At 40.3% G+C, this 23,923-nt stretch overlaps 1 protein-coding gene across 2 annotated transcripts in view; it reads left to right on the forward strand.

Annotated features, from left to right (window-relative positions):
* The window catches only part of LOC130922850 (oocyte zinc finger protein XlCOF6-like), a 61,350-nt gene extending 39,459 nt beyond the window's left edge, over nucleotides 1-21,891 (forward strand). The window contains exons 3-6 of one of the 2 annotated variants that reach the window (XM_057848037.1): nucleotides 1,220-1,354; nucleotides 9,217-9,603; nucleotides 13,145-13,279; nucleotides 19,830-21,891. In XM_057848037.1, coding sequence (XP_057704020.1) covers nucleotides 1,220-1,354; nucleotides 9,217-9,603; nucleotides 13,145-13,279; nucleotides 19,830-21,151 — 1,979 coding nt within the window. In that variant the 3' untranslated portion in view covers nucleotides 21,152-21,891. The remainder of the gene's footprint in view (nucleotides 1-1,219; nucleotides 1,355-9,216; nucleotides 9,604-13,144; nucleotides 13,280-19,829) is intronic. The other variant, XM_057848038.1, reaches the window with a different exon arrangement.
* Nucleotides 21,892-23,923: the final 2,032 nt, after the last annotated feature.

Here is a 23,923-nt window from a genome sequence, read left to right on the forward strand (position 1 = left end):
AATTCAAAATCTTTTGTTCTTGCTAACATCCACTGTCAAGTCTAATGTATTTCATGTCATTTGTCAATGGAGCTAGGGCTTTTAATGTTTATATGGTTTAGCGATAGCACTAACTACATACATACGTGTATGTTGTCGGCGATTAGCCTAGCAATGATATTAATTGTGGTTGTCAGCCCAAAACCCTCTAAATATATATTAAATGCATCTTACCAGATATAAAATGACTACTACATAATCTGTGGTAGTCGTTTGGAGCCCCGTTTTCTCGTCGAATTGCAGCAGTCAATCGCGGCCTCCTCTTCTTGTCTCTCGGAATACGGTAAAAATTCAAGTCTCTCCGTCTATCTTCTCTGTTTTTGCAACCGACCGCCACACACGACTTCACCATTTTGAGTATTAATGTTGACGAGCAGTAAAACGTGTAATAATAGGAAGAATTTACGAAGCGCTAATGCATTTCTATGGCGAGTATGCGGACATCATGGCGCGGGGGCGTGGCTGTGACGTCACGTGAGTAGGGTCTATAGCCAGGGCCGGCCCAGGCCATTTGGGGGCCCTAAGCAAAATAATGCAAAGGGGCCCATATTTTTGGCCCACAATTTTGTCAGTTTACTGTGAAACCCATACATGCAATCCAACCCATACGTTCATATTTTGTATATTAATCAGATTTTGTTGCACTGCATACTTCAAACTTCTCACCCCAAATGATTGTCACTACTTACAGTAGATAGCGCCAAACCTTTTTCTAAAAGAGGAAAGAAAGAAGTTAAGGAAGAACTTTTATTTTTTTAGACTTGTAATCAAGTATCAAAACTCACAAAAGTCAAATAAAGCAAACTGTAGTAAACAAAATAGAATATAAGTTAAACAATTGCCAGATTGGGGGCCCCCTAGTGGTCAGGGGCCCTAAGCAGCTGCATAGTCTGCATATAGGCTGGGCCGGCCCTGACTATAGCATAAAGAACATGCTAACAAGTTTACCAAACCATCAGTGTCACTCCAAAACACCAAAATAACATGTGAAATGATATGATAATGTCTTAATAATTTCACACATAAGTCGCTCCTGAGTATAAGTCGCACCCCCAGCCAAACTATGAAAAAAAACTGCGACTTAAAGTCCGAAAAATACGGTACACGCTCTCTCAGCTAGTTTAACTTCACGGCCTACTAGCTGGATAGACGGTCCATAATGTCTTCTTGCTTCTTGCAGGTTTCAGCAAATATCTTGATCCTGAGCGGCAGGAGCCAGAATCTCCTGATTTTGAAGAGGATGTTGAGCCCCCCCACATCAAAGAGGAGGAGCCAGAGCCATGTCAACAGGAGGATGGTTTCAACAGGTGGACTGGTGAGCCCTTGAAGAATGAAGATGATTTGAACGAGAGCAGCAGCAGCAGCAGCTCAACAGAAACAGACGTTGTCATCGGTCCACCTGATAGAAATAGCACCACGTCACACTCGTCTTACAACGATAACGATCATAAGAAATCTCACCGTGACGACAAACACTGCAAATCCCGGGGAACCTTTGCTAAGACCTATAACTGTTGCCACACTGGTGAAAAACCTTTTGCCTGCTCAATTTGTGGTCGAGGTTTCACTGCAAAGCAAAGCTTACAATACCACATAAGAACCCACACCGGAGAAAAACCTTTTGTCTGCTCAGTTTGTGGTCGAAGATTTGGTAACAAGTCCAACTTAAAAACACACTCAAGAGTCCACACTGGAGAAAACCCTTTTGGTTGCTCAGTTTGCGGTCAAAGATTCAGGCAAACGAGTGGCTTGAAAATACACACAAGAAAGCACACTGGGCAAAAACCTGTTTCCTGCTCAAGTGGTGATCGAAGTTTCACTGAAAATCAAAGCTTGCAAAACCAAATAACCCACACGGAAGAAAAACCTTTTGCCTGCTCAATTTGCGGTCAAGGTTTCATTGATAAGCAAAACTTAAAAAAGCACATGAGAACCCACCTCGGGGAAAAACCTTTTCCCTGCCCTGTGTGTGGCCAAATATTCAATCATGAGAGCGCCTTAATCAAACACACAACAACCCACACTGGCGAAAAACATTTCGTGTGCACAGTTTGTGGCAAAACTTTATACTACAAGAGCCATTTTATATCACACACAAGAACCCACACTGGCGAAAAACCTTTTGTTTGCTCAGTTTGCGGTCAAAGATACAGTAAAAACAGCGACTTAAAAACACACAAAAGAACCCACACTGGTGAAAAACCTTTTGTTTGCTCAATTTGTGGTCGAGGCTTCGTTGAAAAGCGAAACTTACAATTCCACATAAGAACACACACCGGAGAAAAACCTTTTGCCTGCTCAATTTGTGGTCGAGGTTTCGCTGTAAAGCAAGGCTTACAATACCACATAAGAACCCACACGGGAAAAAAACCTTCTGCCTGCTCTGGTGCGGCCAAAGATTGAATCCCCACCCTTTAGACCCAGAGCATTTTTTCGTGAAATTAGGGGTTGAGTTTTCAATGAGTAGTTACAAACGAAATTAATAGTTCAAACATGCCTTATTGCAGATATTTTTATTCCTGAATCACCAAAAGATGATTCCATGAACTTTTCTCCAAAATATTTACATTTTTGAAAGTGTCATAACTAGTGCATAAGAGTCACTATCATTTGACGGGGAACACAGCGCAGGGCCGATCCGTAGAACCCCTATGTTCAAACACTGAAAATTCAAATATTTTCAAAACCAAAGCCGCTAGCAACCTAAAACCATAACGGGCACTTCCCTTAGGCTAATATGGCTACGTTCATACTACAGGTCTTAATGCACGAATCCGATTTTTTGTCATATCCGTTTTTTGGCATGCCCGTTCAGACTGCCTTTGTTCATTGAGACCGTTCAAGTATTACGCATGCGCACTAATTCGCAGTCCGACACGCGCTGAGCAACAAGACCCGCATGCGCAGAAGCATCAAAACAAATGACACACGTCATCCGTCATCCCAGGGATATCATATTTTGCTTTTCAAAAGGAGGACACAAATAACAGACATAAATAATCCCCGTTTAGGCTTATATTCAAAGTTAATATGGATCAATAGCATGCACGCACTGTCCGTGCATGTCACACACACATACGGGCAGTTTGCCCCGACTCTCGGCCGTGTAGGCAATGTTGAAATATTGCTCATTTGGAGCAGAGAGAAAACTGAGCATTCTCAGGCTTATCCTCAACCCATTTTTATTTTTTATGACTGTTGTCAAGCCCAGCCCTTCCCCAAAAGCGTGTTCACCGCAAGCTAGGCGCTAATAACGCAGAGCTGCATCGCTACGGTAGCGTCTCTCTCGCTATTTGATGACGTAATTGCAGCATGAAATCCGATTTGGGAGAGTGGACAGTACAGACCTAGCCTGGCTCTGCCAGACTATTCTCCCTGTATTTTTCAAACACTGAGAGAAATAGTCTGGGAACCATCCCATTAACGGCCTTTTCGAGCAGATACAAAATCAATCGACAAATCAGATTCGTTTATTTGTGTGACGTGTTCTTCACGAGCAACGTCACTCTTGCGCGTCGAAAGTCGTCTCTTCAACAACACAGATGGTGAATGGCAGAGCCGAGAATATGTTCCAATCCACGGTAAAATCAGTTTTAAATGACCAAAAACACATCGACACGAGTCACTGACAACAGTCTGTCTCGCGCTAGCCATGTCGAATAAACTCCGCTCTCTTCGTATGTTTACTTCCGTGCGCAAGTCCCTCGTCCTGCCGTCGCCATTTTACTAACGTCACGTCTGCCCGTCGCTGATTGGTCCACTCCGCTGTCTGTTTGCTGTGGCTTGCTCCGCCCTGGAAATTGTTTCCGTGGGAATGGTGGCCAGACTCAATAGCTGGAACAGCGTTGAGTCTGGTGTACCAGGCTAGTACAGACCGCCGCAACAGTCTGGAAAAATGTGGCCCGGATCGGATTTGAACCATATACGAAAGTGACCCAGATCGGATTTGAAATGGTCCAGTTCTATGCGAGTTGTGACGTTCAGACCGTCAAGTTAATGCCTCACTCGAGTCGTGGAAAAACACGAAAAAATCGGATTCGTGCATTAAGACCTGTAGTATGAACGTAGCCTATGAGTCTCGTGAGCAGCTGCATCAAAAAATTCAAAGTCGTTCCCAAATGAAATCCCCATAATTATTGACACCCCTGGTTAAGATGTGGTTTTTAGCTTCTAATATATATCTTTTTTTTTTTTCAAATAATATGGGACCTTAATGGAAAAAAAAAAAAAAGAAAAATCCAACCTTCAATACAAGTGCGTTTATTCAGTGGGGAAAAATCCCACATAAAGAAATAATTATTTGACATCAAATAATGCGTGGCACAATTATTAGCACCTCTGGTGTTAATACTTTGCACAACCCCTTTTTGCCAACAAAATAAGGTCTGGGGACTGAGATGGCAATGGGAGGAGCTTGATTTTGTGTCAGGTGAACCTTTTCTGTGTAGATTTGGCCATATGTTTAGGGTCATTGTCTTGCTGAAAGACCCAGTGACGACCCATCTTCAGCTTTCGGGCCGAGGGCAACAGATTTTGATTCAAAATGTCCTGGTATTTCAAAGCATTCATGATGCCATGCACCCTAACAAGGTTCCCAGGGCCTTTGGAAGCGAAACAGACCCACACTATCACTGACCCACCCCCATACTTCACAGTGGGTATGAGGTGCTTTTCAACATGCGCATCTTTCGTGGCACGCCAGACCCACTTCGAGTGTTTGTTGCCGAAAAGCTCAATCTTGGTCTCATCTGACCAAAGCACACGGTCCCAGTTGAAGCCCCAATACCACTTGGCGAACTCCAGACGTTTGCGTTTATGATTGTGAGTGAGGAAAGGTTTTCTCCGTGCATGCCTCCCAAACAGCTTGTTGGCGTGGAAACAGCACCTCATACCCACTGTGAAGTATCTCTAATGGGAACATTTCCCATTCACTTCCAATGGGATTTCCAATGGAATTTGCATTGCATTGGTGCAATTGACGGCCATGCATGTCGAATCTATTAATGCTAATGTGCTTGGATTCCATTGACGCAAATGTGAATCGATGCCATTGACGGCCATGGACGTCCAAAATTTTTCCCATTCATTTTCAATGGCCAAAACAAAAATGTCCCCAGGAAAAGACCAGATATCAATAGGACGTGTCCCCCAAACGTCCCTCATTCCATTGACACTTATGGAGGGTGCTGCCATTGACGGCCATGGACGTCCAAATTTTCCATTCATTTCTAATTGCATTTACTTTAATACCAGTGATGGGTTGGTTTGTCCATTCTATTGATGCCAAAATACATGGATTCCATTGACGCCTATGTAAGTCGATGCCATTGACGTCCAAAATTTTTCCCATTCATTTTCAATGGCAAAAAAAAAAAAAAACCCAATGTCCCCAAATCAACAGGAAAAGACTAGATATCAATAGGACGTTTCCCCTAAACGTCCCTCATTTCACTGACACTTATGAAGGGTGCTGCCATTGACAGCCATGGACGTCCAAATTTTCCATTCATTTCTAATGGCGTTTACTTTTTTTAATACCATTGACGGGTTTGTTTGTTCATTCTATTGGTGCCGATATACTTGGAGTCCCTTGATGCCTATGTAAGTTGATGCCATTGACGGCCATGGACGTCCAAATTTTTTCCCATTCATTTTAATGGGGAAAAAAACAATGTCCCCAAATCAACAGAAAATGACTAGATATCAATAGGACGTGTCCCCTAAACTTCCCTGATACCATTGACGCATATGAAGGGTGCTGCCATTGACGGCCATGGACGTCCAAATTTCCCATTCATTTCTAATAGCATTTAATTTGTTTAATGCCATTGACGGGCATGTTTGTCCATTCTATTGATAGCCCTGGGCAGGGATAAGATCTGTTTAGCCACACAGGAAAGACCCAGAGTAATTTCTCCAGAAATTGCAGTTTCTAGTATTACCATGCTGTGTGAGTGCTGTCGGCGGCCAATAAACAACATAGCCTAGCTACCTCGTCAGGATGCTAACAGTGGAAGAGGTAGGAGAGAGAACCACAAGCTGTTGCATTTGCTCATTGGAAATACAGCCATTACTTCACATTTCTCCCCAGTAAAGATGACAAAAATGTTTGCGCTGGCTCAAAAAGACTGTTAACCGCTAATAACTCTACATCCAATTCAAGGAACCACTTGGAATTACAGCACAATGCGACAAAACTCGAAACAAAGCCTAAAGGTATCGAGACTGCCAGTACATCTACTGTTTGTATTGCAACCAGCCTTTACGTACATTTCATAGTTGCAGTAATCATAGGCGGAGTTTTACTTGTGTCTGGGGTTGTTGATGACTCTTAACAAGTCAAAAGTTTGGACATACCTCATCATTTGTGCATCTGATATACTGTATTTTCACTACTACTGTAAGTTCACAATGAAGATATCAAAACTATGAACGAACATGTGGAATGATGTACTTGGCAAAAAAAAAGCGAAATAACTGAAAACAGCTTTTATATTCTACATTCTTTAAAGTAAGGCAAAACTTTTGGCCTATACTGTGTGTGTGTGCATATATATGGCGGAAAACACTCAGTTGACTTGGTTCCGCTCAGAGACCCCCAATTTAGCCAACTTTCAAAATTGTCCGATATGCACGCGTGATACATCATTGGAAAGCTTAAAATCTTAATTTTGTGGGGGAAGAAAAAGTTTGAACAGGAGGGCTTTTTAAAAATAAATAAATAAATAAAAACTTTTTTAGACAGCAAAACCCTATCTGGAGGTGAGAGCACGAGAGAGCAGAATTACAGACGCCATGACTTTAACAAGATATTGTCGCGTACTTCCCTTGTTTCGATCCAAAAATTCCATGTAGCATGTATCACAGAGTGTCAAGACACAGATGTAAATGGCCACAGCTGGATTTTGGGGGGCTTTTATCGGTGAAACATGGTCATATAACATGGGGCGCGATGCAGAAATCGCAGACATCAAGGAGTGGTCGAGATTTTCTTTTTCATATATTTACCTTTTTAAATGTTTTTTCCAATTTTTCTTTATTTGGATCGATTATTTATCATCTAACATATCAGAAAAAATGTGACAGAAACAAAAAAAATATATAATTAAGGGATATTTATGAGGTAAATATCCGTGACTTTTTTTACAGACACCATTTTGTTCATTGTGACGTCATTTGTTTAAAAGTTTAAATTATGTGAGTGAATAATTTTTTAAAGCCGTTTTTTTTTTTTTTTTTTTAACGAAATATTGGACATCAATTAATGATTCTAAGCTGAAAATGACAGACATTTTGAATATTAAATATAATTAATGACCTTCATTTTATGGCTAGGTTATAACAAACGCGGTTGCTCGACGTCGGTAAACGGGGATTTTGATTGTAAAATGGGCAAATTAAAAATAGTTCGGGGGCTTAATGCGCCATGAATCTACAATGGCAGCATATAGACATATTGTTCTATCAAACACAACAGTTGTTTTGGCTTAAAATATAGCAGTTTCTTTTAAAGAGGAGTGCAAGAGCAGAAACTGCTTTTTCAGTCTTGTCTGTGTTTTCCGCCATATATAAGGCGGAAAAAACTCAAGACACAGCTGTTAATGGCCACAGCCAGATTTTGGGGGGATTTTATGGGTGAAACATGGTGATATAGCAAGTGTCACGATGCAGAAATCGGAGACATCAAGGAGTGGTCGAGATTTTGTTTTTCATATATTTACCCTCAACCGCTTTTGTTTCAACCCAGCCATAAAAAAAAAGGTAAGTAATTATATTTATTAATCCAAATGTCAGTCATTTTTAGCTTAGAATCATTAATTGATGTCTAATAAAAAAATTCACTCATATATTTTTAACTTTTAAACAAATTACGTCAAAATGAAAAAAATCTGTAAAAAAAAGTCAGATGTCTACCTCATAACTATCGATTAATTGAATTTTTGTTACTGACGCATTTTCCCCAGTATGTTATATGAAAAATAATCGATCCAAACAAAGAAAAATTGGGGGGAAAAAACGTTTAAAACGGTAAATATATGAAAAAGAACACCTCGACCACTCCTTGATATCTGCGATTTCTGCATCGCGACCCTTGTTATATTAGCATGTTTCACCCATAAAATCCCCCCAAAATCTGGCTGTGGCCATTCACATCTGTCTTGGCACGTGATGATACATGCTTAATGGAGTTATTGAATCGAAACAAGGTAAGTACGCGATAATATCTCGTTAAAGTCATGGCGTCTTTAATTCTGCTCTCGCCCCAAGTTAGGGTTTTGCTGTTTATTAAAAAAAAAGTTTTTTAAAATGCCCTACTGTTTAAAATTTTTTCTTCCCCCAGAAAATTGAGATTTTAAGCTTTCCAATGATGTATCACACATGCATATACGACAATTTTGAAATTTGGCCAAATTTGGGGTCTCAAAGTGGAACTTCGAGTCACCTGAGTGTTTTCCGCCATATACATCTTGACACTGTTCGTGTTCAATCCTCGGTTCAAGCTCAGTTGTTGTTGGTAGCTTTTGAAAGCCTAGGTTTAAAGAAATTCTGAATATCCATCTTGCCTCCTCAGGTGTAGTTTTGATAATGATAAATGAGTTTTGAAAATGATAATGATTTTTTTTACCCCATTTTGTGTTTTTTTTTTTCACTGCAAACAAAATAAATAAAGATATTACTATCAAAGCATTTGTAATTGCAATCATTTTCTGGGAGGAATTGAGCGTTATCTGACAGAATTGCAGAGGTGCCAATAATTTTGGCCAGCACTATAAAATAAATTACGAAAGCATAAAACGAGCATGTTAGCGCAAACAAAAACTTCAACAAATGTCCTATCCAAAATGTGGTCCAAACACAACATTACTTCAAAGTTGTTTAAATTAAAAACAAATGCCACTTCAATCAAAAAAAGAAAAATGTTCAAATGCATTTTTTGAGTCTTCAATTTATTTTTGCATTCAAACATTTTTCATTGAATTTTTTTTTTTTTTTTTGGAAAATATTTATTTGGTTGAAGCAACTTTTTTTTTTAAGTAATAATGAAACAAATCTACCTCCATACAAATGTGATCAAAAAAATCCCACTGTAAAGTCCTGTAAATATTTTGGGGATTGAATAAGGCAAATGAAGAAATAAGATTTGGCCCATGTGTGATGATGGTCTTGGTCTTGCAGATGTCAGTCAAGAGCAACGCCAGGAGTTTGCTCGCATCAAAGAAGAAGAGGATGAGGAAGAGTTGTCACACATCAAGAAGGAAGCGGACGATGACTTCGTCCACAGTAAAGAGGAGCGAGAGGAGTATTTGATTAAAGTTGTGAACCCCCACATTGAGGAGCAGCAGCAACCTTATGCCCTTAAAAAGGAGGATGTTAAAGAGGAGGTCTCCAAGTGGACTGGTGAACCCACGAAGGTTAAAGATGGAGGTCCGAGTGAAGCCAGCAGAGGGGTGCAGTCTCCCAGTGGCAGCAGCACCAGCAGTTGTTCAAAAGAAGGATACCAAGCAGACGACCTCATCGCTCAACCATCAGAGAGTGATGACGTCACATCACACACGCTGTTCTGTGAGTATCACGTAACTCACCTTGAAGGGAGTGCGGGGTTCTGTCTGAAGAAAAAGCCAGAATTGTCATTTTGTGGCAGTCTTTCAATCCATTTCGTCTTTATGCAAGTGTGTCCACTCCTTGTTGTGTGATGATATGACGTACTTTTTTTTTTTTTTTTTTTTACATCAATTAATCGCAGTTAAATTGATCAAAATAGAATCCACACAGTAAACGATAACTAAATGTTCCTATTTATGAGTGTTGCACCGATACCATTTTTTGGCTCTAATACCGATACCTCGCTGTGCAGCATCGGCAAATACCATACCGAAACCACTTCATTTGAAATATATATACAGTGGTATGAAAAAGTATCTGCACCTTTAGGAAATTCTCACATTTCTGCATAAAATCACCATCAAATGAGATTTGTGCGTTGCAGAAATCACACGGATGAAAAAACAGTGTCTGCTTTAACTAAAACCACCCAAACATTTATAGGTTTTCATTATTTGATGAGAGTAGCATGCAAACAAGGACAGAAGGGGGGGAAATAAGTAAGTGAACCATCACATTTAATATTTTGTGGCCCCACTTTGGCTGCAATAATGTCAACCAGACGCTTCCTGTAGCTGCAGATCAGTCTAGCACATCGATCAGGACTAATCTTGGCCCATTCTTCTCAACAAAACTGCTGTAGTTCAGTCAGATTCCTGGAAGGTCTAGCATGAATCGCTGTCTTTAGGTCATGCCACAGCATCTCTGTGGGGTTCAAGTCTTTACATTGACTTGGCCACTCAACAATGTGTATTTTGTTCTTCTGAAACCATTCTAAAGTTGATTTACTTCTGTGTTTGAGATTATTTTCTTGTTGCAGCATCCATCCTTTTTTTTAACTTCAACTGTGTGACAGACGGCCTCAGGTTTTCCTGCAAAACATCCTGATAAACTTTTGAATTCATTCTTCCAATAATGATTGCAAGTTGTCCAGGCCCCGAGGCAGCAAAACAGCCTCAAATCATGATGCTCCCTCCACTATGCTTCACGGTGGGGTTGAGGTGTTGATATTGGTTAGTTGTTTCATTTTGCCTCCACACATGACGTGATTTTTTACTCCCAAACAATTCAACTTTGGTTTCATCAGTCCACATAATAAATTGCCAAAACGTCTGGGGAGTGTACAAGTGCCTTTTTGCAAACATTAAACAAGCAACAATGTTTTTTTAACAGCAGTGGCTTCCTCGGTGGAGTCCTCCCATTAACAAATTTTCATTCTACAGTAAAACATGAAGCTTTCTCACTTCCTTCTACGTCCAATGGTTCCTCGGTTGTCGGACTTGTTTTGGCCATCGAGGTGAACAAGGATCTTTTGGAAATCCAAAAAGCCTCACACCACTCACCCTGGTGTAGCAACAAAAGCCTGCAGCACATTGGGCTGGGGTGACACAAAAAATAAACTAATTAATCCATAAAATCAGCTGAATCCGCAGTCCTTCTGCATGTTATATAGGAATAGCTGAATTGTGAGATGGTGACTTGGCTGACGACACATTGGCATTCTTCCTCAATCCAGGAAGTCACTCATTTTCATGGCGCGACATTAAAAAATTGAATAAATACATCGATCGCTTTCACACACAACCAAGCGGTCCATTTCATTCAGGAGCATAAAATACCGCGTGAAATATGAAATAAACATGCTTTCTGCGGTCATCGGCACTTTAAGTACATAAAAATATCTTAAAAGACGTAAACAATACGAATTCAAGTCTGAAAATTGACAACAGCTTGTATGACTTGAACAATGTACAACATAAAAATCAATATGACCTCTGTGCAAACATGTCGTTGTAACGCAAATGACTTACAGCATGAACAGTACACTCCAAACAGAGAAGTTGTTGTTAATGGCTGCCGTGACATAATTACTCAACAGAAGTGTTTACGTCAAGCTTTCAGGGTTTTTTTTCCCCAGAGCATAAAAAAAAAAAAAAATACATGCAGGCACATGTGCGCACCCCCCCCCCCCCCCCCCCCCACACACACACACATTAAGCTATACTGCTCTTATGCCAATGAAACATTTAAGATTTTATGATGGCAGTAATGACACAGAATAAAGCAAGCACATACAGAAAAATAGCTGTGACTAGGCATGTGCCGGTACGAGATTTTTGACGGTACGATAACATTAAGCAAAAATACCGCGGTTTCACGTTACCACAGTATTACAATTATAGCTCTAAAACGTGTTATTTTGAGATGTATGGGTTGGAAAAAAAAATAAAAAATTCTATTCAACAGGATTTTTATTTTTCACAACATATTTGCAAATTTGCAGATGTTTACAATGGCGGAAGACTTTACAAAAGCAGGCTAATGGTAGAGGGGAAACTAGTTAGCCGTCTTGGCATGCTAACTAGCCCCGTTGCCTGCCAGCTTGAGTGAACTCTTGTAGCTGGTGGGAAACGTTCATGACAGCGTTTACTTATCCTAAAGTTTGTGGAAGGTGACGGATGATGCCCACGTAAAGTAAAAATCATGTTGGAGGTGTTGCCTGCACGTCAGCTGACCTTCCTCCTCTAAGCCTCAGCCGTCTGTTCCTTTTCGGTAGCCGAAGTACTCCCATACTAGCAACTTTTTCTATTTTTGCGGGGGGGGGGGGAGCTCAGGTGTCGTGTCACTGACAGACACAGGACAGAGCTACAACTGGAAGGGGATGGGTGAGCACTGCCGCTTCAAGCCATGGATTTCTCGCTACATTTTTGGGACCACAAAAATGGCTAATACCTAACTACGGTATGAGGGAAAATTTTAGTGGTTTTGAAACCGTGACGTTTTCATACCACGGTATACCTTGAAACCGGTAACCGGCACATGCCTAGCTGTGACTATTAAACAGTCATATTAAAGGCTACATTGTTGGATTATACTGTATGCCAAATGCTTTACCATCATAAAAGCTATCAGAGAAATCACACACACACACAAATACAAAATCCACTCATTAAGTTGAGGCATTTTGACAGGGTCCGAGCAGCTGTCATAGGTGGTAATGGCACCACACTATGAGCGTCGACTAATGCCATAATCCAAATGCCTGTGGCCTGGCTATCTGTAGCCATTTCACTATTATCCGACTCCATCACGTTCACTTGTAGCGTTAGCATACCGGGCTTCTGTTTGTTAAAATTCCTGATAACCACGTGACATCCTGCGTAAGCACACTGACTGCTTTCTTAAAGCGGAAGAACATAGCCGAACAACACAGAGTCAAAGCAGGATGAAAAGACCTAATTTTTTCGTTTAATTAAAATCCGGTATTTACCGACAGAATTAAAATGTCCGTCATCGTGAACCATCTCGATAGCGGTAAATTTTCGGTAACCCGCCCGGCTCAAGTGTCAATGCACGATGACTACCATCCAATCAGCGCATCGTTGTCATGGGAATGACAGCTCAGAATGCATCTAATACGTAGCTCTCTCTCAGCCAGTCTAACCTCACAGCCTACTAGCTGGATAACGGTCCATAAAATATGTCTTGTTGCGTCTTGCAGGTTTCAGCAAATATCTTGATCCTGAGCGGCAGGAGCCAGAATCTCCTGGCGTTGAAGAGGATGTTGAGCCCCCCCACATCGAAGAGGAGGAGCCAGAGCCCTGTCCACAGGAGGATGATTTCAACAGGTGGACTGGTGAGCCCTTGAAGAATGAAGATGATCTGAACGAGAGCAGCGGCAGCAGCGCAACAGAAGCAGACATTGTCATCGCTCCACCTGATAGAAATGGCGCCACGTCACATTCGTCTTACAACGATGACGATCATAAGAAATCTCACCGTGACGACAAACACTGCAAATGCGGGAAAACCTTTGCTAAGAGCTATACCTGTCCTATACATATGAGGTACCACACTGGAGAAAAATCTTTGTCCTGCTCAAGTGGTGATCGAGGTTTCACTGAAAATCAAAGCTCACAAAACCAAATAAGAACCCACACCGGAGAAAAACCTTTTGTCTGCTCAGTTTGCGGTCGAAGATTTGGTCACAGGTCCACCTTAATAAAACACACAAGAATCCACACTGGAGAAAAACCTTTTGTTTGCTCCATTTGCGGTCAAAGATTCAGGCAAACGAGTGGCTTAAAAATACACGCAAGAAAGCACACTGGGCAAAAACCTTTTTCCTGCTCAAGTGGTGATCAAGGATTCACTGAAAATCAAAGCTTGCAAAACTACACAGGAACCCACACCGGAGAAAAACCTTTTCCTTGCCCAGTTTGTGGCAAAACTTTTGAATACAAGAGCCACTTTATATCACACACAAGAACCCACACTGGCGAAAAACCTTTTGTTTGTTCACTTTGCGGTCAAAGATACAGTAAAAACAGCGACTTAAAAACACACACAAGAACCCACACTGGTGAAAAACCTTTTGTTTGCTCAATTTGTGGTCGAGGTTTCACCGAAAAGCGAAACTTACAAAGCCACATAAGAACACACACCGGAGAAAAACCTTTTGCCTGCTCAATTTGTGGTCGAGGTTTCGCTGTAAAGCAAGGCTTACAATACCACATAAGAACCCACACTGGAGGAAAACCTTTTGCCTGCTCAATTTGTGGTCGAGGTTTCGCTGTAAAGCAAGGCTTACAATGCCATATAAGAACACACACTGGAGAAAAACCTTCTGCCTGCTCGGATGCAGCCAAAGATTGAGTCACAAGTGCACCTCAACCCTTTACCCCCCTAGCATTTTTTTTATTTTTTTTGTGAAATTAAGGGTTGAGTTTTCAATGAGTAGTTACAAATTAACAGTTCAAACTTGCCTTATTGTAGATGTTTATATTCCTGAATCACCAAAAGATGATGCCATGAACTTTTTAACGAAATATTTACATTTTTGAAAGTGTCATAACCAGTGCATAAAAGTCACTATCATTTGACGGGGAACACGGCGCAGGGCCGATTTGTAGGAGCCCTAAGTTCAAATACTCAATATTAAAATATTTTCAAAACCAAAGCCGCAAGCAACCTAAAACTAAAACAGGCACGCAACGTAAATAAATGAAAAATAGCTGCTACTACAGCAATGACACAAACGGTTAGCATGCGTTCGCTAGCATTAGCACATCGTTCAAACAACCACACAACTGGCTCTAAGTGTCCGATTGTGGGTGGAAAACACACAACAACAACAGAAAAGATGATACAAACAAGCGTTGCCTCTGTAGAGATATTTTACAAGCATAAACAATGAACGTAGGTTCGCAGCCGTGTTTCTCTCTCTCTCGCCCTCGCCCACTCGCTCAGATGCTGCGTAGCTGTCAGTTTTCTTCTGGCGTGTGAGCGCTCTTCTTCACGTAAACAAGTGCGAGTGCGCCCCCACTTGGGCGTGCAAGCGCCACCAACTAAAAGCATGCATTTCAATATAAAAAAGTCAATAATACGATTGAACACACATTGCCGAAGGCAGAACGCGAACGTGGCCATAGCTATTAAGAGTTATTCAGATAACTATAGCATAAAGAACATGCTAACAAGTTTACCAAACCATCAGTGTCACTTCAAAACACCCCAAAAACATGTGAAATGATATCATAATGTGTTAATAATTTCACACATAAGTCGCTCTTGAGTATAAGTCGCGCCCCCAGCCAAACTATGAAAAAACTGCGATTTATAGTCCGAAAAATACGGTATTACAAAACTTAAAATGACTATAAAATTCTCAGTGCTCGTCACATGATCTGTTCGAAAAATAACTTTGACCCATTATGAAATACTTTGTAGGATTCTTGTTCATTTTGTTGTTTGTTTAATTGCTTTACAACTTTTATAGACAACGTTTTAACGGCTAGGTCTTTATTTTAAAGGGGAAGTTAGCGGGGGTTTAATTAGTCGTTGGAGTTGATTTGAACAAATTCCGTGCAGTTTGTCAGTTATTTGTTAGTTTCAGGGCTCCGGAGTGGCTAAGCTAGTGCGACTCACTGGTGGTTGAAATCGACTCCATCAACTAATTAAACCCCCGCTAACTCGAAGATGAAGCCTTATCTGAAAAATACAAATGACCGTAATTTTCGGACTATAAGCTGCAAGTAGCTTACAGTCCAGTGCATCTTATTTGTTCATTTACTTGGGTTAATAGGTCACACCTTATTTGACAGCTGCATCATTATACTTTCATAAGATCATCATAATTATGACATGATCTATGACCATTATGGGCATTACTGAATACTTATGTCATGAAGTGTCATCCTATGTCATGAAGTGTCATCCGGCAAATGATGTCTGTAACTCCATTTCTGTCCAGCTTAGATCTTTTACATCCATTCAAAAGTAAAAATTTGTTGGATGACACTAAATGATATCTGTTATAAGCATTTATTAATGCTCATTAAAGTGTCATGTCATATGATTGTCTAATGACAGTCATATGGCGCCACTGACAAATAAAGTGTTACCAGATACCATAATGAGCAATTAATGAAACAAGTGGAACAGTAACTGAAGAAATAATTAGCACAGGACATGAGTTTTGATTACATTTGTAGCGCTGCAATGCATACTAGGAGGCATGTTGGACAACAACAGTGTTGGCAGCAGGTGGCAGCAAAGGTTGACTGTATTCAAGGGAGCAGTGATGGTCAAATGAAGCTTCCTGAAGCAATGATTCATGGTGGTTTATTTGGTCTTATGCCACTCGTATGATGCCGCTGTCAAATATAGTGTTATTGGTTAATATATTTTGGTGTAAATATCCCACAATACAGTGAAGACAGCTGCATCTTATTGTCCAGTTTGGCTTATCTATGAACAAATGGCGTTTTCTTGACAAATTTGGTGGATAGCGGCTTATAGTCAGGTGCGGCTTATAGTGCGAAAATTACGGTACATGCAATTAAACTTTTTCTATTGTCGTTTTTATGTTGAGGCAGCAAAGGGAGAAATGTTGGTAAATTATCAAAGTAACTGAGTGTTTTCTGAAATTTCCAGGTTCGCGGTGAATCAGTAACAAGCACACTTTTGCTCAATAGACAATGTTTATAGATTAGAAAATGCAAAATAAATGAAATTTATTGATTACAATCCCACAAGAGCAAGCAACAAGCATAAAAAACAAGCATAACAAGGGTAACGATGACGCTAGATTTGAGTTTGTCAATCCCAGAATCCCCGCGCTACATTACAGCACAACCAGGTGTCCATAGCAATGAAAATCGCTTACCGTGACAAATGAGCGGGAGCCAACGCTCCGGTAAGGCGGCGAAGCCAGCGGGTCACGTACGGATCGCCTGGCTTTGTTCCTTCGCCGCCATACCGGAGTGTTGGCTCCCGCTCATTTGTCACGGTAAGCGATTTTCATTGCTAATGGACACCTGGTTGTGCTGTAACATAGCGCGGGGATTCTGGGATTGACAAACTCAAATCTAGCATCATCGTTATGCTTGTTTTTAATGCTTGTTAATTGCTCTTGTGGGATTGTAATCAATAAACCTCATTTATTCTGCATTTTCTAATCAATAAACATCGTCTATTGAGCAAAAGTGTGCTGGTTGCTGACTCACCGCGAACCTGGAAATCTCGGAAAACAAAGTAACTGTTACTTTGATAATAAAGTAATCAGGAAAGTAACTAGATTACTTTTTTGAGGAGTAATCAATAATTCAAATGCTTTTTCAAGTAATCTGTGACAACACTAATGGCATTTATGTGCATGGGCGTCAATGCAATGTAAATGCCATTGGAAATGAATGGGAAATTTGGACATACATGGCTGTCAATGGCATGGACTTTGTTATGTACTCATATTTATATGCTCACTTGTTTGCATTATGTAGCCATTTATTCTTTGTAAAAGCAATCATGCATTCACATTTTGGTTTGTTTAGACATATACCATTTGGTGTCACTAGAGTAAACTCACTTATCTCAATCTCTTGAAGAACACTAAGGTGTCACATGATCCCCCTTAGTCTACTCAAATCAGTGGAAGTCACAAGACAACCCCCAGAACTGTTCGTTGTTGACCAATAGTTTGAATGATCAAAGTAAACGTCCACTAGATTGTAAAACGTGAGGTATATATTGGAGTCAGATTCTGAAATATGTGTGCCTCATTCATTAAAACTTATGTTTGTTGTTTGACCGCACCCTGAGATTCTCAGTATTTGTGTGTCGACTCCGTTGTCATTAAAGCCTTAAGAACAGAAAACGAATGCGTGGCGTTGTGGTTACGAGATCAAGTGTCGACGCCAACAAAGTGTATCAGACTTTTTTTCTCAGAAGTTGGGGGGAGGGGGGGGGGGGATTTTAGCAGGCAACAAAGGCTTTGCCAGAATTTCACCCCCCCTGCTAAAATGCGCCCTGTTTGAACTAGAGACTTTTGCCTTCTACACTACTGGCTAAAAGTAATGGCACTCCTGCAATTCTGTCAGATAATGCTCAATTTCTCCCAGAAAATGATTGCAATTACAAATGCTTTGGTAGTTATATCTTTATTTATTTTGCTTGCAATGAAAAAACACAAAAGAGAATGAAAAAAAAATTTTCCACAAAACTCCGAAAATGGGCCCGACAAAAGTATTGGCACCCTCAGCTTCATACTTGGTAGCACAACCTTTAGACAAAATAAGTGAACAACCACTTCCGGTATCCATTAATGAGTTTCTTACAATGCTCTGCTGGAATTGTAGACAATTCTTCTTTGGCCAACTGCTCCAAATCTCTTAAGATTTGAAGGGTGCCATTTTCTGATCTCTACACCGGTGTTCTATGGAATCAGGTCTCATTGCTGGCCCTCCAAATCTCTCCCTGGTGTAGCAACAAAAGCCTGCAGCACATTTGGCTGGAATGACGCAAAAAACAAACAAATTAATCTGCAGAATCAACTGAACCTGCAGTCCTTCTGCATGTTATATAGTAATGGCTCAATTGTGAGATGGTGACATGGCTGACGTCACATTGGCATTATTTCTCAATCCAGGAAGTCACTCATTTTCATGGCGCGGGATTAAAAAAAAAAAACTGAATAAATAAATCAATCGCTTTCACACACATCCAAGCGGTCCATTTCATTCAGGTGCATAAAATACCACGTGAAATATGAAATAAACATGCTTTTTGCTGTCATAGGCAGTTTAAGTAGACAAAAATATCTTGTAAACAATAAAAATTCAAGTATGAACATTTATAACAGCTTGCATGACTTGAACAATGTACATTATAAAAATCAATATGACCTCTGTGCAAACATGCCGATGTAACGCAAATGACTTACAGCATGAACAGTACACTTCAAACAGAGAAGTTATTGTTAATGGCTCTGTGACATGATTACTCAACACAAGTGCTTACTTCAAGCTTTCAGGGTTTTTTTTTTTTTTTTTTTTTTTTTTTTTTAACAGAGCATTAAAAAAAAATAAATACACGTACGCACATATGCACCCCACCACACACACACACATTAAGCTATACTGCTCCTATGCCAATGAAACATTTAAGATTTTATGATGGCAGTAATGACATAGAATAAAGCAAGCACATACAGAAAAATAGCTGTGGCCAATAAACGGTCATATTATAGGCTACACTGTTGGATTATGCTTTATGCCGAGTGCTTTATCATCATTAAAGGTATCAGAGACACTATCACACACACACAAACACACAGAGATACCAAATACACTCATTGAGTTGAGCCGTTTCGACAAGGTTAGAGCCGCTGTCATAGGTGGTGATAGCACCACATTGTGAACGTCAACTAATGTTATACTTGAAATGCCTGTGGCCTGGCTATCTGTAGCCGTTTCACTATTATCCGACTCCATCACGTCTACTTGTAGCGTTAACGTACTGGGCTTCTGTTTGTTTGATTTACTGATAGCCATGTGACAACACACGTAAGCACACTGACTGCTTTCTTAAAGGGGAATGAACATAGCCGAACAACACAGTCAAAGCGGGATAAAAAGACTTCGTTTTTTCATTTCATTAAAATCCCAAATTTACCCACTCGGTCAAAATTACGTCCGTCATCGCGAACCATCTCGCTAACGGTAAATTTTCGGTAAACTGCCCGGCTCAAGTGTCGATGCACGATGACTACACGGCAATCAGCGCATCGTTTTAATGGGAATGACAGCTCAGAAATCATCTAATACGTACACGCTCTCTCAGCCAGTCTAGCCTCATGGCCTAATCGCTGGATAGACAGTCCGTAAAATATGTCTTCTTGCGTCTTGCAGGTTTCAGCAAATATCTTGGTCCTGAGCGGCAGGAGCTGGAGTCTCCTGGCGTTGAAGAGGATGTTGAGCCCCACCAAATCAAAGAGGAGAATCCAGAGCCATGTCAACAGGAGGATGGTATCAACAGGTGGACTGTTGAGCCCTTGAAGAATGAAGATCTGAGCGAGAACAGCAGCTCAACAGAAGCAGACATTGTCATCGCTCCACCTGATAGAAATAGCGTCACGTCACACTCGTCTTACAACGATGACGGTCATAAGAAATCCCACCGTGACGACAAACCCTACAAATGCTCTCACTGCGGGAAAACCTTTGCTAGGAGCTATAATTGTCGTATACATATGAGGTGCCACACTGGAGAAAAACCATTTGTCTGCTCGATTTGTGGTCAAGGTTTCACTCAAAACAAAAACTTACAAAACCACATAAAAACACACACTGGTGAAAAACATTTTGCCTGCTCAATTTGTGGTCGAGGTTATGTTGATAAGCATAACTTAAAAAGGCACGTAAAAATACACACCGGAGAAAAACCTTATGCCTGCTCAATTTGTGGTCGAGGTTTCGCTGAAAAGCGAAACTTACAAAACCACTTAAAAACCCACACCGGAGAAAAACATTTTGCCTGCTCAATTTGTGGTCGAGGTTTCGTTCATCAGCGAAACATAAAAAAGCACATGAAAACCCACACCGTAGAAAAACCTTTTCAATGCTCAGTTTGTGGCCAAACATTCAGTCACGAGAGCGCCTTCATCAAACACACAAGAACCCACACCGTAGAAAAACCTTTTCAATGCTCAGTTTGTGGCCAAACATTCAGTCACGAGAGCGCCTTAATCAAACACACAAGAACCCACACTGGCGAAAAACGTTTTATGTGCGCATTTTGTGGCAAAACTTTCGACTTCAAGAGCCACTATATATCACACTCAAGGACCCACACTGGTGAAAAACCTTTTGTTTGCTCAGTTTGTGGTCAAAGATTTAGTAAAAAAAGCGACTTAAAAACACACACAAGAACCCACACTGGTGAAAAACCTTTTGCCTGCTCAATTTGTGGTCGAGGTTTCACTGTAAAGCGAGGCTTGCAATATCACATAAGAACCCACACCGGAGAAAAACCTTTTGCCTGCTCAGTTTGTGGTCTAGCTTACACTACAAAGCAACGCTTGCAACACCACATAAGAACCCACACTGGAGAAAAACCTTCTGCCTGCTCAGTTTGTGGTCTAGCTCACACTACAAAGCAACGCTTACAACACCACAAAAGAACCCACACTGGAGAAAAACCTTCTGCCTGCTCAGGTGCGGCCAAAGATTGAGTCACAAGTGCGCCTTAAACCTTAAGATCCCGAGCATATTTTTTATGTGTGTGAAATTAGGGGTTGATTTTTCTATGAGTAGTTACAAACTAAATTAACAGTTCAAACATGCCATATTGTTGATATTTTTATTCCTGAATCACCAAAAGATGATGCCATGAACTTTTTTCCAAAATATATTTTTGAACGTGTCATAACCAGTGCAAAGACTTCACTATCATTTGACGGGGAGCGGGGCCGATCCGTAGGGGGCCTGTGTTCAAACACTCAAAATTCAAATATTTTCAAAACCAAAGCCGCGAGCAACCTGTCATGTCATGTCATTTCCTGTTTTATTTTGAAAGCTTCACCCTCCTTGTGTCTGCGTACTTGCCCTTCCTCTGGTCACCTAATCACCTATTGTTTCCACCTGTTCCCCATTACCCCCTGTATATATATTGCCTTAGTTTCCCTTGTCTAGTGCAGAAGTGTCTTTCTACCAAGGTCAGTCACGTCAGCCTCTCGCCATAGCCTGTCATAGTGATACTGAATATTATCCTCCACTTGGAGCGCTTTGTGTTTGAGCCTTTTTTGATCTTAGCCATCTTGACTTTTTCATCCATTAGGAGTGTTTTTTAGTTTTTGCCTTTCCTCCCTTTTGGAGTGCGTTTTTGTTTGAACTGTGGTTGCCCTGACTTATTCCTCCATTGGAGAGCTTTTTGTTTGTATTTTTTCTCATCCCCGCATGTCAGCGGAAGAACCTCTGTTTTCAAAATAAAGTTTTTTGCCTGAACCTCCGCAACTGAGTCCGCCTCTTCGTCTTGGCCTGACACAACCTAAAACCAAAACAGGCACCTCCCTTAGGATAATATGAATCTCCATGAGCAGCAGCATCAAAAAATTTTAAGTCGTTCCCAAATGAAATCCCAATGAATTATTTGTATATAAGTATAACAAAACTTAAAATGGCTGTGAAATTGTAAAATTTGATAAACAAAATTCACCAAATGCAGAGATAATCACCTATATTTTCAGTATCAATAGCAATTTTTAGCCCGAAATAGCTATTGCTATAGCTAGTTATATATATGTATGTATGTATGTATATATATATATATATATATATATATATATATATATATATAATGGCGGAAAACATTCTAAGACCCCCATTTTGATCAAATTTCAAAATTGTCCTATATGCATGTGTGATACATAATTGGATACATAATTGGAAAGCTTAAAATCTCAATTTTCTGGGGGAAGAAAAATTTTGGACAGGAGGGCGTTTTTTTTTTATTATTTATGTTTTTTAAACAGCAAAACCCTATCTGGAGGTGAGAGCACGCGAGAGCAGAATTAAAGACGCCATGATTTTAACGAGATATTATCGCGTACTGACCTTATGTCGATCCAAAAACTCCATGTAACATGTATCATCGAGTGTCAAGACAGATGTGAATGGCCACATCCGGATTTTTGGGGGATTTTAGGGGTGAAACATGGTAATATAACAAGAAATCGCAGACATCAAGGGGTGGTCGAGATGTTCTTTTTCATAAAGTTACCCTTTTAAACGTTTTTGTTTCAATTTTTCTTTGTTTGTATTGATTATTCATCATCTAACATATTGGGGAAAATGCGACAGTAATAAAAAAAATACGTTTAATCGATAGTTATGAGGTAGACATACGTGACTTTTTTACAGACGCCATTTTTTTCATTGTGACATAATTTTATTAAAAGTTCAAAAATATGCAAGTGAATCATTTTTTAGTCGATTTTTTTGTTTTGTTTTTCAAACGAAATATTAGACATCAATTAATGATTCTAAGATAAAAATGGCAGACATAAATTTAATTACTTACCTTCATTTAATGGCTGGGTTGAATCAAAAGCGGTTGCGCAACGTCTGTAAACGGGGGTTTCCAGGGTTAAAGGGACAAATTAAAAATAGTTTGGAGGCTTAATCCGTAATGAATCTGCTATGGCAGCATCTCGACATATTGTTCTGTCAAACACAACAGTTCTTTTGGCTTAAAATACAGCAGTTTCTTAAAGAGGAGTGCAAGAGCAGAAACTGCTTTTTCAGTCTCGTCTGTGTTTCCCGCCATATACAAAAAAATGCTGACATATTCACTATGAAATTGCAAGAATATTAGTTTAAATCAGTCATCATATAACCTGTCATCATTAACTTAAATCTGTCCGTTTCCCGTCAATTGATGGAGTAAGGGAGAGAGTCCCTTCAGTGCGTCGTTATCCAATCCATTCCACTTGTTCATACAGAGAACGCCCACATCACTAAAAATCCAGTCCGCGTTTTCTGTGTAACCTTGCTCGTGACCGGAACCGTGTGTGTTTGTGCCTAGGGGGCGGCTGTGGCACAGTTGGTAGCTCAAGTTGTCCTGGGACCCAAGGGTCAGCGGTTCAGTTCCTGGCTATGACTGCCCACTATCGAAGTGGCACTGAACCCTAATTTGCCTCCAATTGGTTGGCAGCAGCACCAATGGTGTGTGAACATATGTGTGAAAGGGTAAATGTGTCCTAATTTGATTAACAGCCATTTCTGTTACATATGTGCCCAAAATGTAATACTATAAAGAATGACTCAACACGTGACTACTTGTTGTTGTCCGATACTGCCTCAAGTTTAATCATTAAAATATTAATGTTATGTTTCATTGCTTTGATAAAATTGAAGAAATGCAATAAAGAAATATGAATTTTGATGTTGTTTGTATTTTGAAGGTTTTGAAAAAAACAAAATAGAATGTGCATAACGTGCCCCTT

This window comes from Corythoichthys intestinalis, chromosome 10 (genome assembly GCF_030265065.1).
Source record: "Corythoichthys intestinalis isolate RoL2023-P3 chromosome 10, ASM3026506v1, whole genome shotgun sequence".
NCBI classification, from domain to species: Eukaryota; Metazoa; Chordata; class Actinopteri; order Syngnathiformes; family Syngnathidae; genus Corythoichthys; species Corythoichthys intestinalis.